General features: G+C 38.1%; 1 protein-coding gene across 5 annotated transcripts in view; it reads left to right on the plus strand.

Moving 5' to 3' along the window:
• The window catches only part of SPATA5 (spermatogenesis associated 5), a 252,906-nt gene that overhangs the window by 98,182 nt on the left and 129,366 nt on the right, over positions 1-25,358 (plus strand). Inside the window, exon 14 of one of the 5 annotated variants that reach the window (XR_004968160.1) lies at positions 18,444-20,443. The exons of 2 other annotated variants lie outside the window; for them this stretch is intronic. Coding sequence is in view for 2 of the 3 variants with exons in the window: in XM_036312781.1 (XP_036168674.1) it covers positions 7,590-7,667 (78 nt within the window). In the remaining variant the exon portion in view is untranslated. Of the gene's footprint in view, positions 1-7,589; positions 7,848-18,443; positions 20,444-25,358 lie in introns of those variants that run through there. 2 more of the 5 variants (XM_036312782.1, XM_036312781.1) reach the window with 2 other exon arrangements.

Below are 25,358 nucleotides of genomic sequence, written 5' to 3' on the forward strand. Positions count from 1 at the left end.
CTGCAGAACTGTACTGGCATATGCATCAGAGTAGATTTGGAAAAGTGTATCTCGGGTCTCATACTCTCCAGCCTCTATCATCTATGTTCTCTACTTGACAATAAATTTGGTGTTGCAGTTACTCTCTTTTGACACAAGATGGAGATGCTCACCTGAAATGTTGCCTGAGTGCAGGCCCTACTGCTTTCAGAGGCTTCTCCTCCAACCAAAGGATGAGCAGCTTAAGGAAATGAGGGGAATTGGCTTTGCTTTTCAAAATAAAAGAGGTGTGTGTGTGTGTGTCCTGCTGTATAATTTATTTAAAAAATAATAATTTAAATTTAAGTGTAGATTATGTAAATTTAGGTAGGGAGGAAGTGGGAACATTGGGAAAAGGGCAAGTTGAACAGTGGGAATATTGGAAAAAGGACAGTCATTAGATAGGTACATACTGCGTACCAAGCATTTTTGCACTATTCACATATGATAGCCAACTGATTCTAGTCTAATGTAAGCACTTTATATGTATTTTGCATAATGCCAATGCATTACTTAGCTTGTTAACTGCAATATTAATAGTGCTGTGTGTGTTGTCACTCGTAAAAACTATGATATATAGCAGCCAGTATGTAATAGTTTTTTTCACAGTTTATCAATCTTCACTTTAAAAAAAAATAGAAAGGGATAAGGGAAGAGAAAAAAGGAGAGGAGAAAAGAGGGAAGGAGAAGTGGAGTTTTTGTGTCATTATTGTAACTATGTTTTGTTTTGTTTATTTGAGTTGATTAGAATTGAAAAAGTAAGTATTAGCAAGTATATGGTAAATATACGTGCCTTTATACTTCTAGGAAAATTGAATCCAAGACTTAAGGCAATTAGATAAACTAAGTAGAGATTGGAAAACTCCTATGTTTTCTGTCTTTTTATGTAAATAATGTTTTATTGGAATACAGCCACACCCATTGCTGTTTAGACTGTTGGGCTGATAAGATGAAAATATTTATTATCTGGCCTTTTAAGAAAAAGTTTACTGACCCCAGAACTAAATTTTTGGACCATTGTTCATATGAACTGTTTTATTGGCTTGGATTGAGTCATTCACCAAATATTTATTGAACACTTGTTATGTGCCAGCAATGACATAGGTGACAAAGAGGCAAAAAGAAACCTTTCCTACAAAAATGTTTGACATTTTTTATAACTATTATAACACAGGTTGCAAAAAACTAAAAGGAATGATAAGAGGTAGGAAATATTCATAAGACAGATCTCATTTGTCTAAAGCAGTTATAATCCTGCACCTCTTGGAAACACCATTATTGGTTTTCTGACACATAGATACCTCAATTCTTTTTCCTGATTCCCTTTTATGCTACTCAGGGTTTTTCTATAGTATTTATTGCCATACAGACCACTTATTTTTGCGTTTATTATTATTCATCCCCTCTTGTTCCAGTGTAAGCTCTGGAAGAACAAAGATTTTTGTTTTGTTTCCTGATGTATCCAAGTGCTAGAACATAGATTAAGCAGTTAGTAGGAAAGAGACTTGCCTTACATATTCTTCTGATTAGCTGCATTAATGCATTTGGAAAGCCTCAGCTTTTCATGTCAGCTATAATTTGCTTATTCAAAATGAGAATAATTTGCTGAGCTAAATTATATATATCTTTTCAGTTTGTTTTATATGTTCTTCACTGAGAATGCTAGTATTTCCTATATGTTTAATCTCCTCACTTTATCACCAGTTATATATTGTTCACATAGCTTTTTCTTGAGAGTGATAAATGTTTAGTAAAGGACAGTTTGGGCAGTTGAGTTATATATTTGCTGAATAGAAAAATGCACTCTAAGACTAAAGCTTATGTTAACTTTTCTGATGGCCTTGAAGTAAACTTGGTTGTGTGTACAATCAGCATTAAAACAATTAAGAATGATTCCTTATAAAACTTCTCTTCCTTCGGTTTCAGTTGTATGTTTTGGTGATAGTTAATTTCACTGCCTACATAGTTTGCAAAATTAGTAAGGAAAACAGTAATCTGCAGCCAAGTTTCCATGAGTTGATATTTCACATTCACATTTGTGACCTAAACCTGTGTTCCTTCAGACAGTGAGAGAAGCCAAATGTTCTCATAAGCAGCAAAGATTTTCTGCATAGAAAACAAAGAAGCAAAAATGTAGTCTAAACAAAAGTATAATGTGTATATGGAATGTTATAGGCAGATCTACCTATATGAATAAAATAAATATGTGCTTTTATGCATTTCAGTGCAGGAGTTTTTCTTAGGTATGATATTTGAAGTGGAAAATTAAATAATATACAAAGTTATTTTTTTCAATTTTAAAAATAAGTGCTTTTTTAAAAATTAAATCTTTATTGTTCAGATTATTACAGTTGTTCCTCTCCCCCCCCCCCATAGCTCCCCTCCACCCAGTTCCCACCCTACCCCATGCCCTTATCCCTCACCACTGTCCTCATTCATAGGTGTACGATTTTTGTCCAGACTCTTCCCACACCCCCATACCCCTTTCCCCCACGAAAATAGTCAGTCCATTCCCTTTCTATGCCCTGATTCTATTGTATTCACCTGTTTATTCTGTTCATCAGATTATTTATTCACTTGATTTTTAGATTCACTTGTTGATAGATGTGTATTTGTTGTTCATAATTTGTATCTTTACCTTTTTCTTCTTCTTCCTCTTCTTAAAGGATACCTTTCAGCATTTCATATAATACTGGTTTGGTGGTGGTGAACTCCTTTAGTTTTTTCTTATCTGTGAAGCTCTTTATCCGACCTTCAATTCTGAATGATAGCTTTGCTGGATAAAGTAATCTTGGTTGTAGGTTCTTAGCATTCATCACTTTGAATATTTCTTGCCACTCCCTTCTGGCCTGCATAGTTTCTGTTGAGAAATCAGCTGACAGTTGTATGGGTACTCTCTTGTAGGTAACTGTGTTTCTCTTGCTGCTTTTAAGATTCTCTCTTTGTCTTTTGCCCTTGGCATTTTAATTATGATGTGTCTTGGTGTGATCCTCTTTGGATTCCTTTTGTTTGAGGTTCTCTGCACTTCCTGGACTTGGAAGTCTATTTCTTTCACCAGGAAGGGGAAGTTTTCTGTCATTATTTCTTCAAATATGTTTTCAATATCTTGCCCTCTCTCTTCTTCTGGCACCCCCATAATTCGGATGTTGGTACGCTTGAAGTTGTCCCAGAGGCTCCTTACACTATCTTCATATTTTTGGATTCTTTTTTCTTTTTGTTTTTCCGGTTGGGTGTTTTTTGCTATGGAGAGATCTGCAGATTCCTCTTCTTTGTTTGGGGTTTGGAGATGCCCAGATGAGGTCTAGCTGTGAAGCAATGCAGGCTGCTGTGGGGCCTTGGGCCTTCTTTTGGAAGTTCTGGGTCTGTCTGACCCAGCTGCAGTTTGTTAGGTAATTTTCAGATTGCAAAGAGCCAGGCCTTTCATATGCAAAAGCCTCTGTGCACAGCTTGGGTGGGGCGGGGTCTCAGGGGATCAACAGGGCCGAGCAAGCAGCTATGGCTGCTCCTCAGTCCTACCCTAAGAGGCCCCGCATCTCAGTGTCCCGGTAATAGCTGCAAACACCTTCGAAGAAAGCCGCCCTCGAGTTCCGCCCGATGCCATACAGTCCAGTTTCTCTCCAGTTTCTCCCCGTATGAGTCTGGGTCCCCAGAGACTCGCCCGGAACTGGAGTTCAGAGCAATCAGGAGCTTGAGACTCCCTCCCGATTGAAAAAGGCAACCGCGTCCTCAGTTGCCAGCCCTTTCCACGTGCGCCTCCGTACCTCTGCACTTCCACACCTCCTCTGAGTCTCAGTTTGCTTTTCTCTTTCCTTCTAGTTGTAGAATTTCTACTCAGCCAGCCTTCCTGTGGTTCTGGATGATGTCGTTTTGTCTTTTAGTTGTATTTTTGAAGTGGTTGTGCGAGGCAGCAATTTCCAGTGTTTACCTATGCCACCATCTTGGTTTCTCTACAAAGTTAAATGCATGAAAGGAATCAGAAAAATCTAGAACTATTACTCTAAGGTAATAAGAATTATTACCACTTGTAATTAAGCAGGCACACATCCTATGCAATTTTAACAACCCGGCAAAGTAGCTTTTCTGTTTACATTTTGGAGATGAGAAAACTGATGTTCAGAGAGCTTCAATAGCTTGCAATGGTTTGAAAATTAAGTGATAAAGATGGTATTGTAAGATAGGACTACTGTCTCTCTAAATACTGCATTCTTTATCCTTCAGCACATCAGTTTCTCATGGATTGTCATGATGTGCTAACCAATGACTACACCCTATACTTGATTTTAAAATCTTACATTTTATAGCATTCACACCATATAGTTTTAAAATTTAAATTTTTAATGTAGTGTGCTTCTAAATAACTTAAAGAGAGTACTATACAAAAAGAAGTGGTGCATGGAAGGATTAAACCTCCTTGTCATTTTAAAATTAAAGCCATTGCCTTTTAATTTTAAGCTGACATGGATTCTTTTATTTTACCTTTCTCATCCCAATATTTATTAGGCCTTATATAGCCACATATAAACATGCACATAATCATCAACAAGGTTTGTAAAGTTTGTTTAAAATATTTGGCATTTCAAAAGTTTTCAAATAAAAGTATTGTGCATAAAGGTATTACCAAAGGACATATTTATTATGTAAACTGACTACAGAGACTGAGTTGTTATATGTAATTTATTTATTATCACTGTACTTTATTTTATTCATGTTACTAATCAGGATTAGCATGCCATGTTATCCAGGAAACTGAGATAGCTTTATTCTGCAGCCCATTCACATACATTTCACTTCTAGTTTTTCTAAATTCAGATGTTTACTTGTCCAAAAATGAATACTTTGTCCCATTTAATGAGTTTTCTACTTTTAGAGCCATGAGAAATAATGTGTTATCTTTACTGTGATTTGAGAGTATATGACCTATGACTCCTTGTATTCTGATTAGTATAGAATTTGGCATCTGGTTAGCATAGACACTTAAATTTTGGGGTAGCCCTCAGATTTTACATTTAATAGATCAATGAAAAGGACTAATTAAACTTTTAATTTGATGAAAGACTGAGAAACCACAGGACAATGAAGGAATTAGCATTCCTGAAAAGATATATTCAATTCTTGTGGTGGCATATGAAAAAGAGAACTAGTCTTGAAAAACACTAGTTTTATTATTCTATTTAATTCTGTAACTTTCAAATGACTCCCTATTAAGGCTGCCTCTCATTTCTACCTCTTATTTATCATAAATTTAATTTTTCCCCTTTTATAGTATATCATAAAGCCAGGAAAGAGTGAAAGGTCAATTATAATAATGAAGCGAAGGTGATTTGTACATACTTAATCATTATATAAATATTAGTTCTTATAATAATAATTATTATTATAATAGGATCTTATAAATACTATTCATTAATACCAAAGATTAATATCTGTCAAGTGACTGACCTGTTGAATGAATTCAGATTTCTGGACTCCAACATTATTGAGAACTTCCCATTGAATGAAAGGTCCTTCTCCTTGGTTTTAGAACATTATAAGATAGCTTAATATTGATGTATAGTTAGTTTTTATAATTGTCAAAAAGAAATTATAGAATCCTCCTAAAAAAGGAGATAAAAAAGATGATGAGCTAAATTATTAATTTTTATTGATTTTCTGTGTTCTCAAATCATTGAGATTAAAACCCAGGAAGGGATGCAGTCCCTTTGTGAGTTTTATGTTAGAATCTGTCACTTTGGTGCTTTCCATATCAGACAGAAATATTGCTCAAGATCATCCTTGATTCAAAGATGTGACTTTTTATAGTCTACATTTGTTTATGTATCATTTAAATCTTACGCAACTTAATTTCTTGCATCATTAAAATTACAGTTTCTCTTCCATCAGAGAGAATAGTGATATGGAATAATTTTTCCTGAATGGCTGGCTAACAGCACAAAATGTAGAGGATAGAACATTAAACACACAATAATGAGTTTTAAAAAAATTCTTCTTTATCTGATTTGTAAGCATTAACATTTTTGTTCTGTTACCAGTCTTTTAAAGATTCTTCCAAAAGTGTCCCCAGGTCATAGAAACTCTGTTTAGGTTTTCCCTATGTGTTTCTTGGTACTTTCATTTAGCAGTATGAACTTGCCATTTACTTTTGATGAAGTTGCTATCTGTAAAGTACCTTTAGATTCTTATTTCTTCGAGTTAGATGATAATTTGAATGCTAGATATTAAAAGGCTAGTACATAGATAGTCTTTGGAAGTCAAGTCTGGTTTGGAATTAATCTGTAATTTAGTTATTAGAGGTTGGTGGGGCATCATTCATATATTTATATTTCCTGTTTACATATTTAAAAACAGTTGGTGATTGCCCTTGACCTTTTTTCTCTAATGTGTTTTGAACTTCAAGAAATTACATTTGCATATGCATTATTTTCATTGATTTGAAGTCACTTACTATATATAGAAATGTAGATTTTAAAAAATGGTTCTTTTCCAAAGTTTTGCTTGGGGTCTTTGATTTTGATGGATGGAGAGGATTGCTTGCTTTACTGTTTATCATTTTCTCAGACAAATCCATGGAGACAGGCTGCTGATAGGACAGGAGGAAGACAACAAAAACAAATACAGTGCTTTGGTCTGGAACTGAATTGTATTATCTCTGCTGTCAGCTAGAGTCCCTGCTCACTTACCCAGACAATCTCCTCAGGGATTAAAACTTCCCCCTGCATTAGTGATAGCCTTTAGTATGGTGGAGCCTCATATCTAGTTTAAAAAAAAAATCTGACTATAAACAGTTTTAATAGCTTGCAAAATCCTCACCATTTCAACCTTTGGGAGACAGAGAGTGATTATGCTAATGAATCAAATAGGAGTGCCGGTAATTAAATTGCTCATCGCCTGGATTTCATTTTTAGTTTTTATATTTAACTCCTCACAACCCCCAACTCTGGGTCTCATTTGAAAGGTTTATATTTTGTCGTCTTGGTCAAAGTTGAGAAGAAAAAAATGGGCAATGTCTGGAGACATTTTGGGTTGTGATGGTACTGGCATCAAGGGGTAGAGTTAGGGGTGCTGCTGCATGCCCTGTATAGGGCAGCTCCCACAGTCAAGTATTACCCAGCCCCAAAGTCACTGTTGAGGTTGAGATTTTTGTCCTCATGTGAGTTTTTCCAAATGAGTAGCCATGTGACATTTATAGTGTTTTATAGGGAGATTTTGTTTTGCTTTAATTATGAATTACAGAAGAGCAGTTTTAGACTTTGATTTGAGGATTTATATAGATGATAAGCAGTCTTTCAAAAATGCTCATGGAGATTTTATGGTAATCTCATGATACAGAGAAATGGAAAACAATCCTACTTCATCATAGAAGGACATGAGGAATTTTGTATTTTTATTTTTTTGCCTTTACAATTTATTTAATGTCTAACACATTTGGAAAGTCAAGTGGTTTTTTTTTAAACTTGTCAGATGGGTTTTGGCTATTTGTATTTGGTAATTTGCATCGACACTAAACTTTTCTCAGAATTAAAAGAATTGTTCAATCTTTAACTGACAGCTGCATTCTCTTGTTCATTTCACAGATGGAGCTTTTGTTCCTCTATCATGTCATCATTGTCCACTCAATCGCAATAATTTGCAGTAGAAGGAAGTATATGTAACCACACATGGATAAACACATACAAACACATCGAGTGACTTAGGGGAGACAAATTAGAGACTAACAAAGAATGTTTGCATTGCTTTCCTGAGATTTAGGTTTTCAGATCCTGGCCCAGGATCCAGGGCAGGGGTGGGCAAACTTTTTGACTCGAGGGCCACAATGGGTTCTTAAACTGGACCGGAGGGCCGGAACAAAAGCATGGATGGAGTGTTTGTGTGAACTAATATAAATTCAAAGTAAACATCATTACATAAAAGGGTACGGTCTTTTTTTTTTTTTAGTTTTATTCATTTCAAACGGGCCGGATCCGGCGGGCCGTAGTTTGCCCATGGCTGATCCGGGGTATAGCCATAACCACTATTGATGTTCATTGCTTGGGGTAGAGCATAAAGCCTCAGAGAGATTTAAAAGTATTTCATCCATTGTGTTAAAACAAAAACAGACATTGGGGATGAAATGTAATCAGTCTTGTTAATCTCACTGCATTAAAAATATTGCAGTGGATCTTATTTTTTAAACAATTATCTGCCTTTCTATTCATACCCTGTTAATTAACTGAATGCATGCTATGAAAAAGTCATGCTTTCTATAAAGCCGGAGAGGGTGAAAAAAAAAAATGCAGCTTGGAATTACAAATCATAGTGGATCACTCTACCTTTGTTTACATGTTTAAGAACAAGGTGTCTCTTTGGTGGAGACAGATAGGAGATCTGCATTCTGTCACCAATAAAAGTCTTTTTAGGGGTTTTGTTTTGTTTTGTCTTTAATTAAGGGACCAGCCAGAGTTATGAAGTTAGTATAGAGAAAATTCAGATAAGAAATTGGCTGTCAGATAGAGGTAAAAAATGCAGTTTGATGATCTCTTAGATGTTGTGGTGTGTAAAATAAATTATTTCACTGATAACAGAAAGCAAACAAATAAATTTCATGTTATCCTATATTCTGTATATTCTTCAGACATTTTATTTTTAAAGAAATACGTGATATTTTGAATAGGTAATTACATATTACATTATTCAAAGATCAAAGCTGAATAGAAAGATACATATTGTAAAACCTTGCTCTCACCCCTGCATCCCAACCCTGATTTTCTCTCTTCATTTTTATTAGTCTCTTTCTTCTTCTAATGTTGTTTCTAGTACAAGCAAATTATGTATATTTACTTATTGTTTCCAATACCCATTCCCCCTTCCCCTCCCCAAATATACAGAAAGTAGGGAACTCTGTACACCACCTAGCACCTTGCTTGTTCATTTAGCTCTGTATCTTGGAGATGTTCCTCGCAGTATGTGAGTGTTTTCCTCATTCTTATGTGGGCTGCATGGGTGCAGAACTACATACAAATTGTCCCCTACTGATGGACACTTAGGCTGGTGCCAGTCTTTTGGCATTACTAGTAGTACCTCAGTGATTAACATTGTCCAGACGTCATTTGGTACCTGTGCAGGTTTGTTAGAAAATTGGGTTGTTGTGTTAAAAGTCTTTGTAGTTTGGGTAGATACTGCCTTATTTCCTTTTACTGTGGTTCTACTATTTTGCCCTTTCCTCAGTAATTTCAACTATATCCCTATTTCTAGGTTGGTACCAATAGTTAGTAATTAATTTAAAAAATCAGTTAAATAAAGAATCATTAAAATATTTTCCATTAAGTGTAATGATTTTACTTTTATGTAAAATCATTCAACATGCATTAATTTGATATTTATTTGCTTTAGAGCAAATGTATTTATTGGGAAATAGTCTACTGATTAGAGTTCCATGATGTCTCTTTTCTAAACCTCATCGTTCTGATTTAAATGTTGGCTTTTAGCCCTGGCTGGTTTGGCTCAGTGGTTGAGCGTCAATCTATGAACCAGGATGTCACAGTTGATTCCTGGTCAGGGCACTTGCCCAGGTTGCAGGCTCCATCCCTAGTAAGGGGAGCGCAGGAGGCAGCCGATCAATGATTCTCTCTCATCATTGATGTTTTATCTCTCTCCCTCCCTCTCTGAAATCAATAAAAATATATTTAAAATAAAATAAAAGTTGTATTTTATAGGGTGAGACCTTAGAGTACCCTCAGTGTCCCCATTTTTTTTTTTAACTGATGTTCTCCTTACACCAAATTAATAGTTACTTTAGTTATTCACCTTTATTGAATATCCCTGAGCATTTGGCATGGTTTTCTCAGAAAGAGTATTGTACTTTTAACAATCATTTTTTATTCGTTCATATAATATTTATTTACCTTGCATTATTTTAATTTTTAAACAATTCTATATAATAAAAGTCTAATATGCTAAGTGTTTGACCGTTTGACCAGTCACTATAACACACACTGACCACCAGGGGGAAGATGCTCTGACCAGTACGTTAGCTTGCTGCTGGGGTCCGGCTGATTGGGACTGGGCGAGATGGGCCGAACATGCCCTGGAGCCCTCCTGTGGTCCCTCCCCAGCCCCAATAGTGCACTGGGGGGCCTTTATCCTCTTGCAATCCAGGACCCGTTGGGGGATTTTGGAGAGCCGGTTTTGGCCCCATACCTGCAGGCCAGGCCGAGGGACCCCATTGGGGCACAAATCCATGCACCAGGCCTCTAGTAGTGCTGTAATTTTTGATTCAGGATTTTTTCATTGTTTTGTTCACTAATATGTCGTTGTGCTTATTAGGGTGTCTGACCATATTAAGTGCTCAGTAAATATTAGTGCATGGCAGAGAAAAAGGAAAAGCAGTAGCATGGGACAGACTGCTGATTCTGGGTTTGCACTCAGAACACCAGAAATCAACACTCTGTCCCAGAGCAAAGGTTCGGCGAGGAAGAGGAAGAGACAGCATTGCAGAGGGTAATCTTATCAACCAGGGATAGTGAGCCTGCCATGGCTGGCACAGTCATGTATTAGAAATTAAGACTTTTGTGATACTTCCTCTGTGATTAAATTGAAAGAGCAGTGGCTTAAAGGAAACCTCGGTTTTAAGTTCTAACCAATCTGCTTAACATGAGTGCCATACTGGGCTAGACATCTCTGTATTATACTCTTGCCCAGCCAGCTACTTATTCTCTTTTTGGAAAAAAAAAAAAAATACAGCTAATTGAGTGTTTTCTAAACTTCATTTTCTCCCGTTTATCATCATGAATTTGCCATATCCATGTACCTCCTCACTGCTATTTACTTTGTCATCAGATTCCAGATATTTTGTTCTGTAACTGCCGCAACCTTTTACAGTGAGGATTCAGGATCTAGAGAAGGGGCCACGCACAAACGAATGCACTAGACGATAAATATGAATTTAGAAGGCATGGGGGGCCATGCAGAAACCTTTCTCTAGTGGAAAGGGTCCCTGACTTCTCGGTCCCATTGCTTTTATTCACTTGAATATACATTTTCTGTTTAGGAATGCATACAGGCATATAAAAGGTAAAGTCTGTTAAACAGTAAAAGGATTATCAGGTTAGGGGATTGCCTTGAGCTATTTGGCCAACAGCAGGGCAATATTATGCTGATTTTCAGCCTTGCTGAATATCTCATTAATATGCTACCCACTGTTGGTCTTAGCCTCTGGCATGTAACCTTTATCCAAGTAGACAATTTTAAATGAGTCAAATTTCACAGGCCTTTTTGTGTCTCCTCGGAGTATAATGAACTGTTAACTTCTGAATTCTTAAAAGAGGAGTATATATTCAAGGTCGATTGTTTACAAAACTTTGTAGAGGGAAAATTTGATTTTTATTTTAAACTCGCTTTGTCACACTCGGGGCTGCCATCACCCTCTCTTTCATTCCTGGCCAGGGCCCATTGTATTCTCCCAACTGCCTACTTGGTTTTTTTGTTTATTGTTTTGTTGCCTCATTTCACACCCTCTACTTCCAGTCTTTAAGTTTAAAATGAACCTGTTTTAGTGAACATGATAATATTTAGTAAATTCGGTAGCTATTTCCTCAGGATATGTTGATGAGACAGCTATATTTTCTCAGAAATACATATATTTGTTCTAACTATGCTCCTCTGGACACAGTACTGCTACTGTTAATGTCTAACGCAGTAAAATATTAGAAAGAAAGATTTTGAAGTATTGGTAAACTGTTCTTTCTTTGAATTTATATTGATATCCTTTAATGCATAGAGTATGAAGCTATTATTTTGGCCATGTCATTTTATTTTGTTTGTTTTTGTTAATCCTCATTCAAGGATATTTTTCCCATTGCTTTTTTTTTCTTTTTTTTTTTTTTAGAGAGAGAGAGAGTGGGAAGTAGGGAGAAATTGAGGATGGGGGAGAGAGAGAAACATCGATTGGTTGCCTCCTGCATGTACCCCTTCTAGTGCTGGGGATTGAACCTGCTCCTAAGGTACATTCCCTTGACCAGGAATCAAACCCGTAAGCTTTTATTTTGTGGGCTAATACTCTAACCATTGAGATCACCGGCTGGGGCCATGTCATCTTTTTTAATTACACATTTGTTAGTCAGCTTATTTGGTTGTGAGTTGTATTTTGAAATCACCTCTACTCTTTTTTTAAAAAAATCTTTATTGTTCAGATTATTACAGTTGTTCCTCTTCTCCCCACCCCTGCCATAGCTCCCCTCCACCCAGTTCCCACCCCACCCCATGCCCTTACCCCCCCCCCCCACTGTCCTCGTCCATAGGTGTACGATTTTTATCCAGTCTCTTCCCGTATCCCCACACCCCTTTCGCCCCCAAAATTGTCATTCCACTCTCTTTCTATGCCCCTGATTCTATTATATTCACCAGTTTATTCTGTTCGTCAGATTTTTTATTCACTTGATTTTTAGATTCACTTGTTGATAGATATGTATTTGTAGTCACTTTGTGCATAATTTTTATCTTTACCTTCTTCTTCCTCTTCTTAAAGAATACCCTTCAGCATTTCATATAATACTGGTTTGGTGGTGATGAACTCCTTTAGCTTTTTCTTTTCTGTGAAGCTCTTTATGTGACCTTCAATTCTGAATGATAGCTTTGCTGGGTAGAGTAATCTTAGTTGTCGGTTCTTGGCATTCATCACTTTGAATATTTCTTGCCACTCCCTTCTGGCCTGCATAGTTTCTGTTGAGAAATCAGCCGACAGTCATATGAGTACTCCCTTGTAGGAAACTAACTGTTTTTCTCTTGCTGCTTTTAAGATTCTCTCTTTGTCTTTTGCCCTTGGCATTTTAATTATGATGTGTCTTGGTGTGGTCCTCTTTGGATTCCTTTTGTTTGGGGTTCTCTGTGCTTCCTGGACTTATAAGTCTATTTCTTTCACCAGTAGGGGAAGTTTTCTGTCATTATTTCTTCAAATATGTTTTCAATATCTTGCTCTCTCTTCTTCTGGCACCCCATAATTCGGATGTTGGTATGCTTGAAGTTGTCCCACAGGCTCCTTACACTATCTTCATGTTTTTGGATTCTGTTTTCTTTTTGCTTTTCCAGTTGGGTGTTTTTTGCTTCTTTGTATTTCAAATCTTTGACTTGATTCTTGGGATCCTCTCATCTGCTGTTGGATCTCTGTATATTATTTTTTATTTCAGTCAGTGTATGCTTAATTTCTGCTTGGTCCTTTTTCACATCCTTGAGGGTCTCACTAAATTTCTTGGAGGTTTCTAGAAGATTCTTGAGTAACCTTATAACCGTGTTTTTGAACTCTATATCCCGTAGTTTGCTTTCATCCATTTCTTTCATTTGTGACATGATTCTTTGTCTCCGCATTTTGGCTGCTTCCTTGTGTTGATAGAGTGGTTTTCTGTGTTAGGTGTCCTATTAGGGCCCAGTGGCTCAGCCTCCCTAATTACCTGAGGAGGACACTCTTAGTGCACCCCTTTGTGGGCTCTGTGCACAGTCTTGTTATAGTTAAGCCTTGATTGCTGGTGGTATCACTGGGAGGAATTGACCTCCAGGCTAATTGACTGTGAGTATCAGCAGTGTCTACAATGGGAGAATTTCTGTGCTGGAGACACCCTTATGGGGCAGGGCTTGCTTCAGTGGAGCTTTGTTGCTCATTGTCTGCCCTTTGAGTGTGTCTCTTATGGATGTCAAGAGTTGTAATCTGGTATGGTCTCACACTGACCACTGGGTACACTGGCTCTTGGATTTCCAAGTAGGTGCAAAGGCAGCCACTGCCTGAGGCCACCCAGCAGTAGCTACAGAGAGCTCTGCAGATTCCTCCTCTTGGTTTGCGGTTTGGAAGTGCCCAGATGAGGCCCAGCTGTGAAGCAATGCATGCTGCTGATGAGCCTTAGGCCTTCTTTTGGGAGCTTTGGAGCTCTCTGACCCAGCTGCAGTTTATTAGGTTTTAGATTGCAAAAGGACAGGCCATTCATATTCAAAAGCCTCTGTGCATAGCTTGGGTGGGGTTGTAAATTGGGTGAGGCGGGGTCTCAGGGAATCACCAGGGTGGAGCAAACAGCAATGGCTGCCAGTCAGCCTTGCCTTGGAGAGGTCCCTGGGTCTCTGTCCTGTGACCCAGTGCAGGAACAACGATAGCTGCGAGCACCTCTTAGAGAAAGCCGCCCTCACATTCCTGTCCCGATATCAGACAGTCCAGTTTCTCCTCATATGAGTCTAGGTCCCCAGAGTCTTGCCTGGAACTGGAGTTCAGAGCAATCAAATCTTGTATCTCCCTCCCGATTGAAAAAAACAGCAGCACCTTTGTACCTCCGCACTTCTGCACCTCCTACCAGTCTCAATGTGCTTTTCTCTTTCCTTCTAGTTGTAGAACTTCCACTCAGCCAGCCTTCCCGTGGTTCTGGATGCTATTCGTTTTGTCTTTTAGTTGTAGTTTTGATGTGGTTGTGAGAGGCAGCAAGTACAGGTGTTTACCTCTGTCGCCATCTTGGTTCCTCTCTCACTTCTACTCTTCATCCAGGTGTGGCCTGCAGCATTGTACATTAGAACCTGCTTTGTATTCCTTTTTTAAAATTGTCATTCCTGTTGTTTTCTCATGAATATTTTACTTTCCGAAAATCAACTGCTTTCTTTTTTTCTTCTTTAATTTTATTTCAGGGAAATCTTTTATCAGAGGAACTTATATTTGTTTTTCAAAAGGCAGCTGCCTTAGAAAATTCCATTTTGCCAAAAGATATTTAAAATACCTAAAATATAACTATTGTATAAAATATCTTAATTTATATAAAGTCACAGAGGATAATATTTAAAGAAGAAAACAATGGTTAATTCTGTCTTTTTCTAATATTATACTTAATAAATTATGTATTTTTTTCAATTTAACAGGAAAACAGTTGTTATTAGATTCCTTTCTGTGTAACCTTAAAGGGAATTTTTTAGTTTGGTTTGTTGTATAGACATATAATCAGTAGAGCACTTTTATTCATTCTACAAGTACTTACTAGTTCTTGTTGATTTTAAATCTTTCCTAGGAAATGTCTATTAGTGTTAACGTCTCATATCAATTTAATTTTGTATTTGAATATTCAGTCCTGAGGCAGAATCAGGCCTTTGTCTCAAAATAGCTGGTGTACTCTCCAATAAGCATAAAATGTTCTTATTGGAACTCTGCACATCTTGGTGTTTATTTCATTATTTTGGGAATATGAGTTTTGAGAGGAAACTTCATTTTTTATATTTATTTTAAAAAACTGACAATATAGTGATACAAGATAGTGAACTTGGGCAGAAGCATTACAAATGGTCTGCTCTATAAGCAAATGAGTTAATTGAAATCTAACTTTAAGTATTACATTTCAACAGAAATGCCTTTGCAAAGAAAATGTAGCATAAAATATAATTTATCATGGTTTTGTTGGATGATTCTAAAACAAGCTACTGTTCTATTTTAGGGTACACATGACTTTTCCAAGAAGTCTTACCATGACCACATTTACTTATGACATGTGAATATGGTCTATTCTTGAATTCCATGCTTAATTCCAGATGTCTTCACATAAACCATACTTGGAAAGACTTCTTATATGTGTAGGAAGTGGTGTCAGTGGTGGGTCAGCTTTGAACTTTGTTATGAAATAGCACACAGAGTTTTCTAGACAGCTATAGAAAATGAGAAACATTGGCAAGATGAAGCCATCCCTAGAGACTGGACATCTCCAGTAGAAACTGGACTCCTGGCTAGAAAAGTGATATCAAATATTTTCCAAGTTTTTTGTAAATATTAATCTATCTTTTTTTTTTTTTTTTGAGAAATGAGCTTGGAAACTGATTTGTAGAGATAAATTGAGACCATTTGCCATGAACTTCCTGTGTATCCCCATCTTTAACTAAACATAGCTCTACCCTATTATTTACGTGATCCTCCTTTCCTCTGCGGGGAGACAGACATGTTCCCCCTAAAGTGAATTACTCCACTTAATTTCTATATCTCATCTCAATTTAGAACATTTTCAGCTCTCTGTTTCCTCCTGAGTGTACTACTTTGCTAAAAGTGAACTTGTGAAGGTCACCAGTGACCTCAACATAATAAAGCTCATATATGACAAACCTACAGTCAATGTCATGCTCAATGGGCAAAAACTAAATGAGTTTCCTTTAAGATCAGATACAAGACAGGAATATCCTTTTTCACCACTTGTATTCAACATAGTACTGGAAATCCTAGCCACAACAATCAGAAAAGAAGAAATAAAAAGCATCCAAACTGGAAAGGAGGAAGTAAAACTGTCATTATTCGAAGATGACATGATATTGTACATAGAAAAATCCTAAAGACTCCACCAAAAAACTGCTAGATTTTATAAATTCGCCAAAGTATCAGGATACAAATTAATATCCAGAAATAGATGGCATTTTATACATGAATAATGAACTCTCAGAAAGAGAAACTAAAAAGACAGTCCCGTTTACTATTGCAACAAAAAGCATAAGATACCTAGGAATAAACTTAACTAGGGATGTAAAAGACCTGTACTCAGAAAACTATAGGACTTTGATAAAGGAAAATAGAGGTAGATACAAACAAGTGGAAGCATATACCATATTCATGGATTGGAAGAATTAACATCATTAAAATGTCCATACTACACAAAGCAATCTACAGATTCAGTACAGTCCCTATTAAAATACCAATGACATACATATTTCACAGATCTAGAAATATATCTAAATTTATGTCAAAAAATTGTTATGGAACCAAAAAAATCTAATGGCTTCCTAGGGTTCTTTGTCTTGAATTCACAGATTTGATTCTGCTGACTACCCAAGTATTCTTGAAATCTGTACCCCTTTAGCTGCCATGATACCATAGTTTCCCCTTCTGTTAACACTTTGGACACTGTTCCTTATTTGTCAATTGTATTTAATAATCAATATGGCATAAGAACTGCACAAAATTCTGAATCTGCCAGGCACCCAGTTTTTTTTTTCACCCAAAATGTATCTCCCATTTTATTTTTCTTTCTCATTTCCATTGCTTCCATTCTGGTTCAATTCTTTCCCTAGATTACTAGTTATCCCCTTACCCAGTTTCTGTGCCTCCATTCTCTTTTTTCTCCATTTCATCTTCTACTTCACAGTACTCTTTCTAAAGGAATGTCTTTACCCAGATGATTGTACTGCTAAGGAACCTTTCCTGTTCCCTATTGTTTGCCTCAAGTCCTGCTCTTTATTATGGCTTTTTTAGTTTAAAAAAGTTGGGCCCCAATCTCTCACCATTATTTTCTGTTTTCACTCAACATTTATCTATTTAAACTGGCAGTTAAGTCTTCTGGTGTCACATGTTCTTCCCATGCTGTGTCATCATTTCCTCCAGGCATGTGCTTATTTTATCTCATTCCTATTTGTCTAACATCATCCTCATTACTTTTCTCAGCTGTCTCAGTCTTCACAACCATTTCCATTAAGTTGGTTTTTTAAAACTAAGTTGGCCTTAGTTTTCTCTAGTTTGCTTCTCCTCAGTACCACTTAGCTTAGTTTTTTATTTTCTCTAACACTTTATTCTTTTCCAGATTTTTCCTATCTAATAACATGTAAGTATTTTGAGGTCAGAGAAATGAAATATTTTTGATATGCATCAGGTAATACTGTAGATATTCCACAAACATATTCCCATTGAGTGAAAATAAGACACAAAGGTTAAATAGTTAAATGTCCTTGGTTTTCACGAAGAAATTGAAATCAATTTCTGGGTAGAAACAGTTTTTAAAAAAATAACATCACAATTTTATCTAGTCAACCTGTGTAGTTTTAGAAATCTCACATCAGCAGGGGGCAGTCAAACCCAAGTGCATTCATTCTATCTTATGGGAAATTAGACTTATGTCTGAAATTAGGATACCAGCTGTACTTTATAATCTATTTGTAAATAATTTTCAAAACTCTTCCCTAAGTAGGTTTGTAGAATTGTATTACTCTGTTAATCCATGGAAGGTAAATGAGATTTTTTTAAGTGAAAAAAAATGGAAATCTTTGCTTTATTTGGTGTTTTTGATGAATGACCACTTTACATAGAAATTTGTTTTTCCTGCCCCAGAATCAGAATTTCAATTCAATTAACTTATTATTAGGCTGTTTTTATATTCAATAAAATTATTAACTTTTATAAAACTTTTATTTGCCCTGTGATTTTGAGAAAAATGAGTTTTTATTAGAGGTGGATGTATAACATTAAAATGTAGTTTGGCAAATTCTTTAAGTTTTATTGAGTTTTTTTTTCTGAACCTTTCCTCTGGCTGGCTGCAAACAACTAGTGCCATGTGTTTATTGACCTGCTCATTTTCACCTCCTCCTCTTGGAGGTTAACCTAGTACTTATTAAGGGAGAAACACAGTTTATACTAAACAATGTTTAAATATGCTGATGGTATTACTGTATTTCCTGTTTTGTATTCACAGTAAGAAGACTCTGAAAAACTGCCTTTGTATAAATACTTCACTGACATTCCAGACAAGTATAATCTTGTCTGCTGGTAGGCAGGAAAGAGTGATGTCCTGGAATGCTGTAAGAGAAGGAAATCTCTTTGTGTTCCACAAATGATAGCCCTAAACCTTTTAAGAATTTAATTTTAAAATGACCAACTCTGTATTTGCTTTTCCTTCCGTTTATTAACTTTGAATGCATTTAGTTCACAAATGCAGCTAGTCAGAAAAAAACACATTGTGTCTGAGAAAGAAGCATCTTCCTGGTAGTTTGCTGGAAATTGTTGGTAGAAACATCAGAGGTTAACATAGAAACAGATTTAGTAAATAATTATTATTTTGTTCTCATAGCTTAAATCTTTTTTGATACTTGCATCCAGCTTTTGATAGTTCTCTTCAGGCTTGAAAGATGCAGGGTTTCCAAAATTTCCTGTAAAGAAGTAATTTGGAGATTGTTTTTAGAACACAGATTATATTCTTTTAAAGTTAGATTTGGAGTTTTTCAAGTCTATCGCCTTAACCACTCGTCCACAACTACCTGCCAGATTTGGAGTTTTTATGTTATTTTATTATTTAATGTAAGTTAGTAAAATATATAAAAATCAATTGTGTAATTTGAACCCAGCAAAACAGAATCACCTGTAAGAATTTCCAAATACAAGGTTTAAATACCCATTGATTACTTTCAAGTTGTAGAAAAGTATGATCAGATAATTGTTGCCATTAATGTATATGTTGTACCATTTATTTAAAAATATGTTGACATTATTCTTCTTATATACCCCTTCTCATAAATCTGCTGTGATGAATTCTGAAATACTAAGGCTACTGCATCTTCAAGTAAGAGCCTTTTAAAGGAAATAATTTAAGACAGCAGAGCCACCAACTGCTACAATGATTCCATGGTGTTAGAAACTCAGATTCCTTCTATCTTGCAGCTGTACCATCCCTTAGGCCACATGGGAAAAATAACTCACTGTTCCATTAGTTGGGTTCTCATTCAGGTAAACGGGGATGAGAAGATGAGGAAAGAGAGCTCACTCTCTCACTTTAAGGACATAACCTATAAGTATCATTTACATCCATATGATCCTTCTTAGCTTCATACCCAAAATAAATATATTTTCTATTTTGGTTGGCTGGCTGTGCAGCTTGAATTGAGGGGTTTTGTTGCTAAAGGAAAAAGAGAAAAACTAGCAGTCTTGTGTGTTGTTAGCTTTACTCATTGTCATTGCCCACTCCTTCCTCTTTGAATCATTTTCTTTGTTTCCAGTTTTTATTTTATTTCTGTTTCCTCTTGGTTTCTTTACATATTTATTCTGCTCTGCCTATCCATAAAGTGTTGGGTTCATCAAGGTTGGGTGCTAGCACCCCTCTTTTTTTCTTTTGTCTCCATGGGCAATCTCATTCACATCCATGACTTCAGGTGTCACATGACTGCACTTGATTCAGCTTAGACTATTGCTCTGATCTCTTCAATGAACTGCCTACTTAAGAGATGTCAAAGGCATTTCAAATTCATCATATCCTAAATCTAAGTTTTGCTCCAAGTATTTTAATCACTAAATCTTATTAACTTTTGAGGTAAATACAGTGATCATACTTGATGCTATATATGAGAAACTGAGATATAGACAGGTTACGAAAGGTGACCAACACAGTATTTGTCTTTTTGTGACTGGCTTATTTCACTCGCTGGCTGGGCTCACTTAGCATAATGTCCTCAAGTCTCATGTGTATTATAGTATGTATTCTAATTTCTTTCCTTTTAAAGGCAGAGTAGTATTCTAATGTATGTATATACTGCATTATGCTTTTTCTCTTTGCCAGTGGATGCCTGGGTTGCTTTCACTTCTTGGTTATTATGAATAGTGCTTTTATGAACATAACTGTCCTTTTTAATGATTGGACTTTAATATTTCTGAGATCCTGCTTCCAGTTATTTTGGATATATACCTCAGAGCTGGAGCCAGAGCTAAAGCTGGCCCAGAATAAAAAGAAAAAGAAAAAAAGGAGCGGTTGGGAGCTTCAGTCACCCGCCAGCCTGAAAACAGCCCTCAGCCCCTCACCCATACTGGCCAGGCACCCCAGCGGGGACCCCCACCCTGAAGGGTGTGTGACCAGCTGCAAACAGCCATCATCCCCTCACCCAGGCTGGCCAGGCACCCCAGTGAGGACCCCCATCCTGATCCAGGACACCCTTCAGGGCAAACCAGCCGGCCCCACCCGTGCACCGGGCCTCTATTCTATATAGTAAAAGAGTAATATGCCTCCCAGCACTGGGATCAGCAGAGCCGCGAGGCCTCCCAGCACCGGGATCAGCGGAGCTAAGAGGCCTCCCGGCACTGGAATCAGTGTGACAGGGGGCAGCGCCCAAACCCCCTGATCGCCCTGCAGCTGTGTGTGTGACAGGGTGTGGCGCCCCATCTCCCCCCCCCCCCCCCCCCCACACGGGCCCTGCTCTGTGTGATGGAGTAGAGCCATAACCTCCCCATCGGCCCTGCCCTGAGTGTGAGAGTGGCGGCGCCCCAACCCCCTGATTGGCCCTGCTCTGTGGGTGATAGAGGGCGGCGCCCCAACCTCCTGATCCACCCTGCTCTGTGTGTGACGGGGGAGCTCCCCAACCTCCTGATGGGCCCTGTTCTGTGCGTGACAGGGTACGGAGCCCCAACCCCCCTGATGGGCCCTGCTCTGTGCGTGACAGGGGGCAGCACCCCAACCCCCTGCTTGGCCCTGCTCTGTGCGTGACGAGGTGGCACCGCAACCTCACCATCGACCCTGCCTTGAGTGTGACAGGGGGCGGTGCCTCAGCCCCCCAATCAGCCCTACCCTGAGCGTGACTGAGGGTGGCATCGCAACCTCCCAATCCACCCTGCTCTGTGCATGACAGGGGGCGACGCCCCAACTCCCCAATCGGCCCTGCTCTGAGCCCAACCAGGGGCTGCACCTAGGGATTGGGCCTGTCCTCTGCCACCCGGGAGCAGGCCTAAGCCAGCAGGTCGTTATCTCCGGAGGGGTCCCAGACTGCAAGAGGGCACAGGCTGGGCTGAGGGAACCCCCCCTCCCCCCCAAGTGCACAAATTTTTGTGCACCGGGCCTCTAGTTTATATAATAAAGAGCCAGGGTCCTAACGACCGAAGGCTTGACCTGACCGGAAGTCATGGCAACCCAGCACTGACTAGGGCCGCTGTGGGCGCCCCGACCCAGCACTGACTGCCTAGGAGGCTGCGAATCAGGCCTGGAGAGAGGCCTGCAGAGAGAGAGAGGCAGGGTCCGATCTGTAGCCTCTGTGGTAGCCATTGATCAGAACTTGCCTCTCTTTCTCTCCCAGCCTGGCCAACTGCCACACCTCCATTTCTCTCCAGGCCTCCACTGGGGCTGCTGATCAGCCCCGCATTCCTGATCAGGCCCTGTTGATAGGCCCAGAGATGCTGACTGGCATAGAAACTGACCAATCAGAACCAAATTGGCTGGGAGAGGAGGGAAGTTAGGGGTGAGATTAGGCCTGCAGGGGAGGGCAGTTGGGAGCAAGATCAGGCTGGAAGGGGAGGGCAGTTAGGGGAGATCAGGGAGGCAGAGGCAGTTAAGGGCAATCAGGCTGGCAGGGAAGGGCAGTTGGGGGTGAGATCAGACTGGCAGGGGAGGGCAGTTAGGGGAGATCAGGCAGGCAAAGGCAGTTAAGGGCAATCAGGCTGGCAGGGAAGGGCAGTTGGGGGTGAGATTAGACCGGCAGGGGAGGGCAGTTAGGGGCAAGGTCAGGCAGGCAGAGGCAGTTAGGGGCAATCAGGCCAGCAGGGGAGAGCAGTTAGGGGCGAGATCAGGCTGGCAGGGGAGGGCAGTTGTGGGCAAGATCAGACCAGCAGGGGAGGGCAGTTAGGGGCGATCAGGCCATCAGGGGAGAATAGTTAGGGGTGAGATCAGGCTGGCAGGGGAGGGCTGTTGGGGGCGATTTCAGGCCAGCAGGGGTGAGCAGTTAGGGGCAACCAGGCTGGCAGGGGAGGGCAGTTGGGGGCGATATCAGGACAGCAGGGGAGGGCAGTTAGGGGTGATCAGGCAGGCAGGCAGAGGCAGTTAGGGGCGATCAGGCAGGCAGGCAGAGAGGTTAGGGGCAATCAGGCAAGCAGGCAGGTGAGTGGTTAGGAGCCAGCAGTCTCAGATTGTGAGAGGAGTGTCCCCGATAGGAGTGGGTGCAGGCAGGGCTGAGGGACCCCCTACCCCCAATGCAAGAATTTAGTGCACCGGGCCTCTAGTACTTATGATAATAGACTATTCTGTTTATATATTTTCTCCTAATAAAGTTTTGTAAGCTAATGTCTTTCAAGGAATTTGGTTAATTTCATCTAAGTTGTCAAATTTATACCCATAGAGTTGTTCATTGTTTTTTCTTTTAGTGTCTGTGGGAGTCAGAGTGAAATCTCCTCTTTTCTTATTGATAAGAAAATTTTGTGTTTTCTCTTTTCACTTGTTAGTCTTTGGAGAGTTTTATCAATTTTATTGCTATTTTCAAAGGTTGTGGTTGCATTGAATTTCTTTGTTGCTGCTTAAAAAAAATTAATTCTCTGTTTTATGTTTCTTCCTTTTTGCTTCCTTCGGATATTGTTTGCTGTTCTTATTCCCCTATGGTGGAAACTTAGATTATTCATTTGAAACCTTTCTTGAAATGGTACAGATATCTCTAAAGGTGTTCTTTAAAAGAATGTATTCTGCTGTAGTTGGGTATAGAGTCATAGATGTCATTTAGGGCACTTTGGTCAATTGTGTAGATTGTGTCTTCTGTATTCTTACTGGATTTTTATTTGGTCTGTTCTTGAGAAAGAAATATTGAAGTTCTCAAGTATAATTGTGGATTTATCTATTTTTCTCTCAGTTTTTGTTTCATGTATTTTGATACTCTCTTCTTAGGTGCATATATATTTATCATTGTTTACTGCCTCTTGCAGTCCTGGTAATTCTCCATATTCTAAAGTCTAACTTAGTCAGATATTATAATAATCTCACTTTTCTTTGGGTAGTGTTTGCATGATTTAATTTTAACATGTCTGTTACTTAATTTTAACATGTCTATTATTTTATCTCATTTGAGTTTCATATAGATAGCATTTAGTTGGTTCTTATTTGTCATATAATTTGAGAATCTTGGGTTTTTTGTTGTTTTTATACCATATACATTTAGTATAATTGTCAGTATGTTTGGTTTTAGTTCTGTGATTTAATTGCTTTTCTGTTTGTCCCTCTTTTCATTTTTCTGTGTTTTTCTGCCATCTTGTGAATTATTAGCATATTTTTCATTACTCCATTTCAATTCATCTAATGCCTTTAATATTACATTTTTTGTATGTTTTTTAGTTAATTGCTCTAGTAATTACACTATTCACACCTAACTTTTCAAAGTCTACTTGTAGTTAATAATTTATCCTTTAAAATGAAGTGTAGAAACCTTACAACTATCTTAGTCAAGAAAATTACAAATATGAATATTTGAGGAGCTTAGGTGTGTGCCGTAGAAGGCAACCTTCCTTACTCTTTAACCCCCTCTTCTTCACTTAATCTTTTCAGTACCCATCCTTTAATTATATTTTTTATTCTGTACTACTTTCAGCCTACAGTGTGCACCTATATGTAGAAAATAACTTTATATTCATTTCTCCCCTCTTGAAACTGTTTTCTAAATTCAGTGTGAGATTATTGATATAGATGAGGAAACTGAGGTGCAAGTAGTTTTATTTGTCCAAGGCCACACAACTAGTAAGTGGTAGAGCTGGGTTTTTGGTCTTAGGGTTGGCACATTTGACTGAAACGCAACTGCCTTTATTTTACTGCAGACAATAGTAGTTCTTATGCAAATCTCTTCCTTTTGTAAGCACATGATTTCCAAGTGTAATTATTCTCATATCTTTGGGTATTCTAATTTAGTTATAAAAATGTATTTTTTCCCATCTTCCATAAGGTATCTTCAGTACTTAAAATAGCACATTAGAAATTTATTGCTGCAAATTTTAACTTATTTGAGTTTGTGGAACTAGTTTTTGGCATCCAAACAATTTGTAGATTCCCACATAATTGCAGTTAAATTTCCTCAATGTAATTGAAGCAATATTTTATGGAAAAAAATTAACTACTGAGGACTGTGTAACATTTTTAAATGATTTTCTATCATTGCAATCACAGCATCATATACATATATTTAAAAAATATGCACATGTCATTTGTTCATTTCTTAGATAATACTGGGTATTTATCTGGGGTCTGCAATCACAGAAGTCTGCAGCTCATAGACTAGAAACCATATTTTAGATTATTAGTGAATAATAACAACAAAATACACTTTTCCTAGGATATTAGAGTTGAATATATAGAGAGATTAAAGAACTCTAATTTTTATCAAATACAAACCTTATCATCAAAATGGAGATACTCTTCATATTAATCACCTAATGTGTTCCTATTATTACCATGAAGTATTAAAAGGTATAATTTTAGAATTTTTAATAGTCTTTTTCTCTTTCAGGTTTGATAATATTATAGTCCTTTATGGTGGGAAAAGAAACATATTTTACAAATGTTAAGACAAACACCCCTAGCCAGTTTTGCTCAGTGGATAGAGCGTCAGCCCGTGGACTGAAGGGTCCTGGGTTTGATTCCGGTCAAGGGCACATATCTTGGTTGCAGGCTTGATCCCTGGCTCCAGTTGGGGTGTGTGCTGAAGGAAACCAATTGATGTGTCTCTCTCACAGCGATGTTTCTCTCTCTGTTTCTCTCCCTCTCCCTCCACTAGCTCTAAAAATCAGTGGAAAAATATCATCGGGTAAGGATTAACAAAAAAAAAAGTAAAAGATAAAAAAAGACAAACAATAACTTGATTTCTATGAAACAGATTATTGCCAGCTATAT

Source organism: Myotis myotis, unplaced genomic scaffold (assembly GCF_014108235.1).
Source record: "Myotis myotis isolate mMyoMyo1 unplaced genomic scaffold, mMyoMyo1.p scaffold_m19_p_6, whole genome shotgun sequence".
Taxonomy (NCBI): domain Eukaryota; kingdom Metazoa; phylum Chordata; class Mammalia; order Chiroptera; family Vespertilionidae; genus Myotis; species Myotis myotis.